The following is a 10,990-nucleotide window of genomic DNA, read 5'->3' as shown; positions in this document are numbered from 1 at the left end:
CTTTGGAAGCGAGCTGAGGAATTTCGTCAACCAGAGGCTGGTGAACTTGTGGAATTCATTGCCACAGAAGGCTGTGGGGGGGCAGGTCATTGAGGTGCGTAAGACAGAAACAGACAGATAAGAGGATCAAGGTTATGGGAGAGAATAGGTGTTGAGAAACATATCAACCATGACTGAGAGATAAAGCAGATTCAATGGGCTGAGTGGCTAATTCTGTTCCTATATCTTGTGGACTGTCTGCACCATGTATAAATCCACGCTAACCTGCTGTATCTCTGCCCACAGACACCAACAACACCCACTCCCTGTCAACCCAACCCTGCTTTCCTACCGCCAGTATAAAAGATGACGAAAATCACACCAGCACCGGAAGTATCGGCCGCCAGCATTAAAGATGGCGGACCATATTGAAGATGAGCATGCGCACTGACGGGACAGAATCCGGATGTGACGAACGAGGAGCTTCTGGAATCATGGAGGCGATTGTAAACGAAACAATTTCACCAGAAGATCTAGTGGTGAGGGAGGGACAGAGAGATATATACACGGGGTGGGGGCGGCAGAGAGGGAAATATACACACGTAGGGAGAGGGATAGGGATAGGGATAGGGATAGGGATAGGGATAGGGATAGGGATAGAGATAGAGATAGAGATAGAGATAGAGAGGTATAGAGAGAGGTGGGGTGGTGAGACACAGGGGGGGACAGAGACTGGGAGGGAGAGGGGGTGAGGGAGACGGGGGGGGTGTGTGGTTAAAGGAGATGGGGGGGATGGGTGTGGGTGAGGGAGACGTGGTGAGGGGGGAGAGAGAGGGGGTTGTTGGGAAGGGCAGTGGGGGGGTTGGGGTGAGGGGTCAGGAGACGGGTGGCGGATGTGGAGTGAGTGAGATGGGGTGGATGGGAGGGGTTGGGGGTGGGGTGGCTAGGGAGATCAAGTGGTGGGGGTCTAGGGAAATGTGGTGTAGGGAGACGGTGGTGGGGGTGCTGGGGAAACTGGGTGGTGGGGAGGGTCTGGGGGAAACGGTGGGGGACAGGAAGATGGGGGATGCTGATGGGATGGAGATGGGGAGGGGAAGAGTGATGGGGTCATGTGGAGGGTGACGGGAGGAGAGAGATGGGGAGGGAGGGGTGAGAGAGACGGGAGGGTGGGGAAGAGAGAGGGGAAGGTGGAGGGGAGGGGAGGGATGGGGGTGGGAGATGGGAGGGAGAGGGGGCGGGAGGGAGAGGGGGGCAGGAGGGAGGGGAGGGAGAGAGGGGCAGGAGGGAGGGGTTAAGAGAGATGAGGAAGGGAGGGGGGGAGAGTGGGGGAAAAAGACAAAAGGGGGGGTGGAAGAAGGGAGAGGGTGGGGGAGTGAGATGGGGTCCACTGGGCGGGGGGAGAGGGTTGGGGTCTGGGAGCAGAGAGTGCGAGTGTGGGATAAATATCAGGGTAGGACAGTGAAAGTGATAGGGGTGGAGTGGGTGAGGAATGAGATGGGAGGGAGAGGGTTGGGGTATGGCTGGAACAGGGCATGTGATAGAAAGATAGGAGACCGGGGCAGTGCAGAGAGAACAAGAAGAGGAGGGTGAGAGACTGACAGTAAGAGAGGAGAGGATGGTGGAGTGAGTAAGTGAGTGACAGGAGTGATTGAATAATGGATGGTGAGTGAGTTGGAGGCTTAGAACAGTGAGTGGCGGGAGAATCAGAACATAAGTGGGGAAGGGAGAGAGAGAGAGAGAGAGACTGAGTGATTGAAGGTGAGAGAGAGAAGGGACAGAGTTGGTGGGGGCAAGGTGCAGTGAGTGGAGGCTAAGGGACAAAAAGACAGATGGAGAAGTAGAACAAGTGTGAGGGGAAAGAGACAGAGAAGAAGTGGAGAGATAGTGACAGATTATTGGGGGGTGAGGTGGGAGAGAGAGGGAGAGAGAAATGGAGCAGGATAACAAGAACGAGCCAGAAGACAAGAACTGGGTTTATCGAGAGAGAAAATGTCAATGAGTATGACAGAGCAAAAGAGACCCCACAGGGGTGGACATACAGAAAGGGATGCTAGTGGCAGTGAGGGGACAGACAGAAACTGGACTGGGGATGACAGAGGGGAAGGTGAGAGGGTCAGGAAGGAGCCTAGGACATCAGGCAGGTGTGAGAGGGAGAGAGAGAGAGAGAGGGGAAGGGGTGGACAGGGACAGGCAGGGCACTGCAGCTGCATGGTTACACCTTGTGTTTCCTCTTTGCAGAAGTTTGAGAAAAAGTACAATGCAGAGCAGAAACAGGGCGCATTGTCCCGAGCGACCCAGTTCGAGTACGCCTGGTGCTTAATCCGCAGCAGGTACTCTGCTGACATTGTGAAAGGAGTTGTCATTCTGGAAGGTGAGTTGGAACTCTCTGCATCTAGAGCTGATCCTGTTTGGAGAGGGTGGTGTGTGGGGCTGGCAAAATGTGTACTCTGGTTGAAACTGCCGCGCTGGAGCTGCACTCTGCTCCAGTCTGGTCTCAGTCTCCCCCCTGCTGCCCCAGTCATTCTCAGTCTCTTGTCCCCCAATCCCCCTCATGACTCGTGGTCTTGTCACCTCAGTCTGTTCTTCCCCTCCCCCACCCCCCTCCTCTGCCTGGTGGTCTTCCCTCAATCCCTTGACCCCTGAGTCGTCGTGTTGTGATGATAGATTGGCAATGCTCTGAAGTGAAGATGGTCGCATTGACTAATCTCACGCTCTCTCACTCTCTTATCATCCCCTCTCCCATCCTTCTCTCCCCAACCTTTCCTCCCAGCAGAGATTTACCCGACCGCAACTAAGGATGAGCAGCGAGATTACATCTTCTATTTGGCTGTGGGAAATTATCGGATGAAGGTGAGTGTGCAGATTTCAGTGCGTGCAGGTTTGGCTTTTGAGTGGTGGGGGAATTCCTTTTAATCTGGGAAAGTTGTTGAAAGGCTAATCCGTGAAATACACCCCCCCCCCCCCCCCCCGCCCCTGGGTGATCAAAAGGCATCTCCCTCCTTTCCTGTCCCCTCCCTCTGCTCCGCACCCATCTCCCTTGCCCCACTTCTACCCCCTATCTTCCCTTGATCCCATCTACCTCTCCTCCACCCCTCGCAGTGCCCATCCGCCCACCCAACCACCTTCGTTGCTCGTCTGATTGGCTGCTCTGTTTCCGCAGGAGTATGAAAAAGCGCTGAAGTTCATCCGGACTATGCTGAAGAACGAGCCAACCAATCAGCAGGGTTTGGAGCTGGAGAAACTCATCAATAAAAAGATGCAGAGAGGTGAGAGCTGGGGGGCAGTGTGCCCGGATTGAACAGTGAAGCCAGACGAGACTGGTACACGGGGCAGAAGAGACTGAATGGGCGTCAGTGAGGGAGGCTCAGACTGTCACAGGGAGCAGCTCGAAGACAATGGGCATTAGTGATGGCACGCTGATATAGCAGGAACATTGTTTGCCAGACCCTGTTGGGTTTCTCAGGCACTGTGTTGGTTTTTTTTAAAAACATCCAGGTCCACCCCTCTCCTGCATCTTCTTTAGAATTGCATCTTATTTTATGTTGTGTTCCAATCAAAATGAATTGCTTAACTCTAACTTAAGTTTCTGCCACGTGTTCACCAGCCCATGTTCTTTTGCAGTCTTGACACTGTGCACCTCGCAGTTTGCTAGACTTCCGGGTTTTATCAGCTGTACATTTTGATGTTGGGGACCCTGTACACTGAGCTTCTCTGAGCGGTCCACATTTAGATGTTTATAAAAAATGAGGGGTGTGGATAAGTTGCACATCAAAGCTGTTTTCCCTAGGGTAGGGCAGTCCAAAGCTGGAGGCCGTGGGTTTAAGGTGAGAGTGGAAAGGTTGGAAATGGACCCAAGAGGCAACTTTTTCACACTCTTTAGGGTGGCACGTATGTGGAATTAGCTACCAGAGGAAGTGGTAGAGCGGGGTACAATTACAACATTTCAAAGACATTCGGTCAGGAACGTTGATGGGAACAATTATGGGCCCAGCACAGGCAAATGGGAACCAAACAAAGTGCAGATGCTGCAAGTCAGAAACACAAACAGAAACTGTTGGAAAAGTTCAGCAGGTCTGGCATCATCTATTGGGAATGGTCAGAGTTAACTTTTCAGTTCTGAGGAAGGGTCACCCGACCGGAAACATTAACTCTGATTTCTCTCCACAGATGCTGCCGGACCTGCTGAGACTTTCCAGCACTTTGTTTTTGTTGGGGCAGGCAAGTTCAGGCGAGTCTAGCTTAGGAAACCTGGTCAGCACAAATGAAGGGTCTGTTTCTATTCAGTGCACCTCTGTGATTCTATGACTCTAGAAACTACAATACCACCTCTTTCTTGTAAATCTCTTCTGTACCGCTCCTAAAATGTTTGTGGTCGGGCTTAATCTGCAATGCTTGGAGCTGAGCGCTGTTCTCCAGCAGGTGGCTGGCAGCTGCCTTGTATCCGTTTGTGGTTTATAATATTAGCACAACTTCCCTGCCTTGTACTTCATTCCTCTCAACCAAGCCCAGGCTCCTAACTATGTTATGAGCTGTCTTGTTAATCACTGCTACTACCTTGGAAGGTTCTCGCACAGATGCTCCAGGGTATACTGTTTTTACGCTCAATTTGATTTTTAAAATTCTCACCCTTGTGTTCAAATCCTCGTCCCTCCCTGTTTGTTTAAACTCCTCCACACCCTGACCATGTGATTGGATGTTGCCCTTATTTTACCCAGGTGTTCCTGGCTTCTACATGTTTAAAAATGTATAGTTTTTATTGCGTGCAGTGGCAGCCCATGGGCAGTGCCAGCTGTCCCTTTACCAGAAGGATGTGGATGCTTTGAAAAGGTTGACCATGGTGTTGCCTGGTATGGGGGATTTTAGTGATGAAGAAAGTTTGGATAGACTGGCCTTGTTTTCACTGGAACGCAGGAGGCTGAGGGACGAACTGATAGATGTTTATAACATTGTAAATGGCATGGATAGAGTGGAAAGTATCAGGCTTTTTCCCAGGGTGGAGGGGTCAATTACTCGGGGAATGGGGGGGGGGGGGGGGAGACAGGTTCAAGGTGTGTGGGGGGGGGGGGGGGGGGGGGGCACATTTCTCACACAAAGGGTGATGAGTGCCCGGAACGTGCTGCCCTTGGAGGTGGTGGGAGCAGACCAATAGCAGCTTTTAAGAAGCACCTGGCCGAATGCCTGAATAGGAAAGGGAATCGTGGGATACGGATCCTGTGAGTGAAGACAGTTGTAATATGGAAGGGCAAAATGTGAACTGCATACAATGCTCCAGCTGTGTCTAAACCAAAGTTCTGTTCAGCTTTAATATAATCTCCCTTTTATAATCTGTGCATTGACTGATAAAGGGAAGTCTTTTTAGCCAACCTCTGAACCTTCAGGATTTGTGGGCAAGCACTCCAAGATTCCTCTGAGCTTCCTGGTGCCCTAATATTCATTTGAATGCTCCCTTGTCTTGTTACAGAGAGATCTGGGTCTTTGAGTGCATGGAATCCCTACAGTCATAAGCAGGCCATTCGACCCATCAAATCAACACCAACCCTCTGAAGAGTATCTCCACCTCCCCCCACCCCCCCCCACCCCCCACCCACCACCACCAAATCCCTGTAACCCTGCATTTCCCATGGCTCATCCACCACATTTGCATGTCCTTTGGATGCTTTTGGGCAATTTTAGCGTGTCCAATTCATCCTAACCTGCACATCCTTTGGCCTGTGTGGGGGAAACCGGAGTACCCAGAGGAAACCCACGCAGACACGGGGAGAATATGCAAGCTCCACACACACAGTCACCTGAGGCTGGAATCAAACCCTGGTCCCTGGTGCTGTGAGGCAGCAGTGCTAACCACTGAGCCACCATTTATTCTTCACGAAGGGAGGGACATGGGTACAGGAAGTACTCAGGAAGGCTAACAGAATATTGTAATTTATTGAGAGAGAAATTGAACACAAATGGGGGGATTATTCTTCAGTTCTGCAAGACCACATCTGCAGTATTGTCTAAGCATTGGTCCCCTTATTGAAGGGAAGATATAAACGTATTAGACAATAGGTGCAGGAGTAGGCCATTTGCCCCTTCGAGCCAGTACCACCATTCGTCATGATCATGGCTGATCATCCACAATCAGTATCCTGTTCCTGCCTTATCCCCATAACCCTTGATTCCACTATCTTTAAGAGCTCGATCCATCTCTTTCTTGGAAGTATCCAGAGACTTGGCCTCCACTGCCTTCTGGGGCAGAGCATTCCATACACCCACCACTCTCTGGGTGAAGACATTTCTCCTCAACTCTGTTCTAAATGGCCTACCCCTTATTTTTAAACCATGTCCTCTGGTTCTGGACTCACCCATCAGCAGAAACATGTTTCCTGCCTCCAGAGTGTCCAATGCTTTAATAATCTTATATGTCTCAATCAGATCCCCTCTCATTCAACTAAACTCGTGTATACAAGCTCAGTCACTCCAAGCTTTCAACATATGACAGTCCCGCCATTCTGGGAATTGACCTCGTGAAATTATGCTGTGCTCCCTCAATAGCCAGAATGTCCTCCTTCAAATTTGGAGACCAAAACTGCACACAATACTCCAGGTGCGGTCTCACCAGCACCCTGTACAGCTACAGAAGGACCTCTTTGCTCCTATACTCAATCCCTCTTATTATGAAGGCCAGTATGCTATTAGCTTTCTTCACTGCCTGCTGTACCTGCATGCTTGCTTTCATTGACTGATGTACAAGAACACCTAGATCTTGTTGTACTGCCCCTTTACCTAACTTGACTCCATTTAGATAGTAATCTGCCTTCCTGTTCTTGCCACCAAAATGGACAACCACGCATTTATCCATATTAAACTGCATCTGCCAGGCATCCGTCCACTCACCTAGCCTGTCCAAGTCACCCTCTATTCTTATAACATCCTCCTCACATTTCACCTGCCACCCAGCTTTGTGTCATCAGCAAATTTGCTAATATTACTTTCAATACCTTCACCTATATCACTAATGTATATTGTAAACAGCTGCGGTCCCAGCACCAAACCTTGTGGTACCCCACTGGTCACCGCCTGAAGGATTGGAAGCAGTTCAGGGCAAGTTTCCAAGTCGAATACTTGGAACAGATGTGTTATCTTACATGGAAAAGTTGGATAGGATGGGCCTGTTGTTGGGTTTAGAGAGTAAGAGAAAGGCTCAATGTGGAAAGAATTTTCCTCTTGTGGGAAAGTGTAGGACTCAAGGTCACTGTTTAAAACTGATTAAATTTGATTTGATTTTTTTTGTCACGTAGCTAGTGATAAGTCTTGTTTTGCGTGCAATACAGGCCGGTCATACCATGCAAAGTACATTAGAACAGAGTGAGGAATACAATGTTACAGCAGGGAAGGTGCACACAGAGCGAGATCGACACTGAAATGATTCGCCTACTGGAGAGAGGGATGAGGAGAGATTTTCCCCCTCGGAATCTTTCAAACTCTCTTCCTCATAAGGGTGCGGGAGCAGAGTCTTTGAATCTGTTTAAGGTGGAGATGGATTGGTTCTTGATCAGCAGTGGAGGGATGCAGGGGGTGTTGGGGTGAAGGCTTATCAGAGGGTGGCCATGATCTTACTGCGTGGCGGAGTGGACATGAAGGGCCGAATAGCCTGCTGCTTGTTGACACGGTCTTCGCTCTGCACACCTGGACTGACCCCTGCTGTCTCTTGGTCTCCACAGATGGCCTCCTCGGCATGGCGATCGTTGGGGGAGCTATCGTGGGATTGGCTGGAATGGCAGGCCTGATTGGCTTGGCTGTCAGCAAGGGTAAATCGTGACCAGTGACGATGAAGATCGTGTGCGTGTGTGTGGGTGGGTGTCTCGCTGATGTTTAACGATCACCTCAACCTTTAACAATGAAGTCAAATGCACAGACTGGCTGCCTGATTTTCTAGTCTCTGTCCCGGAGCCTGGATTCAGATGATTGTTGTGTTGCATGTTTCATAGATGACATTTTTTTCTAATATTCTATCTGTTTTGATTCCTTCCTGGAACATGTGTTCAGGTAGCCTTCAAAGCAAACTGGACTAAACATTGTACATACTGCTTTCTAAAATAATAAATACCAGCCAAACCTGTAGAATTTCGATAAATGTGTCAGAGAGAAGCCTGATGTCCAAAATTAAACTCCCTCTAGATTGCCCTGGGTGTGTGTGTGTAATGAGGGCAAGGTACACCACAGGGTTAGATACGCAGTAAAGCTCACCCTACACTCTTAAACCGCAAGTAAGGCAAACTCAGCACGATCTCCATCAAACGCTTCTGGGATATGTACAACACAGGGTTCGATACAGAGCTTCCTTTGAACGTAAGGAAGTAAAACTACACTTTGTCCCTAGCAAACACTCCCAGGGCAGGTCATGTGTTTGAGGGATGTTGTGGAACTGAGGGATCAGGTGAGAAATACAAACTAGGAAATGCTGCAGAAACGAGAGCATGTGTGAAGCGAGTGCGTGCTTCAATTCTGATATGAAGAGCCAGAGTAGACTAGAAGCTTTAACCGTTTCTCTGTCCACAAATGCAGCCAGACCTGCTGAGTTTCTCCAGCACTCTTCAATTTTTGTTTCAGATCTCCGTCATCTGGCGAAAAGGTGGGTTACTGACAAAGGGTGATTGTATTGAGAGATTGGGTTACGTGGGATTCAAAGATGTATTGGGGAATTAAATGAGGGATGTACATTGGGAATTGACACAGTACGTGTGAAGGCGGTTTGGGGGGTTTGATGGTGTTGAGGGGCATTGCTGGATATCTTGAAGAGTGTATGGATAAATGCAGAGGAGAATTGGAATTAGCTTTATTGTCACATGTACTCAAACGAGTACCATGAAAAGTGTACAAGTTGCCACTTACGGCACCATCTTCGGTAAAAAGGTCCCTCGGTACTGTTTTTCAGTTACTGTTCTTGGAAAAATAGAGAAGTAAAAAAGTCCAGCTTGTAGGTTTTCGGAATAAATTAAATGGTGGAGAAAAAGACTGAGGGAAGCACATGATTGCGGTGTATCAAATTGAGGGGCATAGACAGTAACGTTTCCTCTTGGCAGAGGGTTCAATGATCAAGGGGGCATACATTTAAGTTTAAGGGACAGGAGGTTTAAAAGGGTGTGTGAGGAAACTCTTTCTCAAGAGGTTGGTGGGAGTCTGGAACTCACTGCCTGTAAGGGCGGTCGAGGCAGAACTCCTCGTAACATTGAAGAAGCATTTAGATTTGTATGTGTGATGCTAGTGCGTGCAAGGCTACGGACCAAATGCTGGGAAATGGGATCAGAATTGTTAGACGCGTACTTGATGGGCCAAAGAGCCTTTTTTTTACGCTGTAGATGTTTAGGATGTTGCAGTAGGCACCTGCATTTCTGATGAAGGGCTTTTGCCCGAAACGTCGATTTTACTGCTCCTCGGATGCTGCCTGAACTGCTGTGCTCTTCCAGCACCACTAATCCAGAATCTGGTTTCCAGCATCTGCAGTCATTGTTTTTACCTAATTGGTGGTTAGCTGAGATTGTAGAATGAGAAATCAGAGTCCTTCTAACTTGTTGAGTCTATGCTGGTTCCCTCAAAAGCAATCCAGCAAGTCGTCTTTCCATGCCATCCTTCACTATTGTTTATGCTTCATGGGCCTGTCTAACTCTGTTTTCAAATTATGGTTGAATCTGCCTCTGTCAGGCTCTCAGACACTGTTGTCAGTCATTTCTTCTTGCTGCCTTTAGTTGTTCTACCATAAATCACCTTATATCATTGTCCTCTGGTTCTAGACTTTCCACTAATGTCAACAGTTTCTTCCCCCACTACTTTTGCCGAAGCTGCCCAGATCTTTTATCAAGTTCCTTCAAATGTGCAGTCAATGCTGTGGTGATCTCAGGAAGTTGTGCACGTGTTTCACTCAGCTGACTGCCATCTCCAGGGGCTTCGAAGGAATGGATCTACTGTTCCATGTGACTCAAGGTCCAAGCCTAGGGAGTGAAAAAAGAAGTGAGAAATTTGAAATATTTATATGCTGAGTTGGACTGAAAATGTGACTTCATGTTTAGGGATAAATGCAAATGCTGGTAATCTCATGAGATAGTGTTTGCTCTGCCTATTATTCCATCTGTAATTAACAATTCGTACGGACTTTAATTAGCCTGTTGATTCTTGTTTGACTTACAGGAATTCTGGTGTTTAAAATAAAAGGTACGAAAAGTGAAATCTTGCTGGCAATTTCTTAATCGGGGATTCTCTATTCATAGTCATAAAGCACAGAAACAAAACCCTCAACTTATCCGTGTTGACCATTTTCCCAAACTAAAACTCGTTCTATCTGCCTGCGTTTGGCCCATATCCCGCCAACCCTATTCTATTGATGTACTTATCCAGACGTAACTGTATTTGTGTCCATTGCTTCCTCTGACCATTCATTCCACACACTGACCACTATATATTTTTTAAAAACCGCCCCCATGTCCTTTTTATATCTTTCTATTCTCATCTTTAAAAGTATTCCCCCTAGTTTTGAACTGCCTCCTCATAGGGAAAAGACCTGTTCACTCTGTCTATGCCTGTTATGATTTTGTAAAACCTCTAGAAGGTCACCCCTCAAACTCCAGCTCCAGTGAAAAGAGTCCCAGTCTGACCAGACTATATTTATAACTCTGTCCTCAGCAACATCCTGGTAAATCTTTTTTGAGCCCTGTCCAGTTTAATAATATCCTTCCTATAGCAGGGTGACTAGAACTATACACTACTCCAGAAGAAGTCTCTCTGATGTCCTGTACAACATCAACATGATGTTCCAACTCCTATCCTCAAAGGTCTGAGCAATGTTCTACAACACTATCCATAGCTCTACCATTAATTGTTCATGTCCTATGTTTGTTTGACCAAACTACAATACCTTGCATTTATACAAGTTAAGCTCCCATCTGCCACTCAGCCCATGACCCAATTGATTAGATTCCCTACAGTGTGGAAACAGGTACTTCGGCCCAACCAGTCCACACCGACCCTCCGAAGA

The 10,990-nt window shown here is 48.2% G+C and overlaps 1 protein-coding gene across 1 annotated transcript; it reads left to right on the top strand.

The window, feature by feature from the left end:
* The first annotated feature begins 395 nt into the window (after positions 1 to 395).
* fis1 (fission, mitochondrial 1) lies at positions 396 to 10,185 on the top strand. Its single transcript, XM_043683596.2, has 5 exons — positions 396 to 518; positions 2,218 to 2,350; positions 2,753 to 2,829; positions 3,140 to 3,245; positions 7,683 to 10,185. Exons 1-5 carry the CDS (start codon positions 414 to 416, stop codon positions 7,778 to 7,780), a joined length of 519 nt encoding a protein of 172 aa, XP_043539531.2. The 5' UTR covers positions 396 to 413; the 3' UTR covers positions 7,781 to 10,185.
* Positions 10,186 to 10,990: the final 805 nt, after the last annotated feature.

The sequence above is a fragment of the Chiloscyllium plagiosum genome, unplaced genomic scaffold, assembly GCF_037043375.1.
Source record: "Chiloscyllium plagiosum isolate Xiang-an unplaced genomic scaffold, Cpla_swu_hap1 HiC_scaffold_44, whole genome shotgun sequence".
In the NCBI taxonomy this organism is placed as follows: domain Eukaryota; kingdom Metazoa; phylum Chordata; class Chondrichthyes; order Orectolobiformes; family Hemiscylliidae; genus Chiloscyllium; species Chiloscyllium plagiosum.
This window is presented reverse-complemented; position numbering and strand designations above follow the sequence as displayed.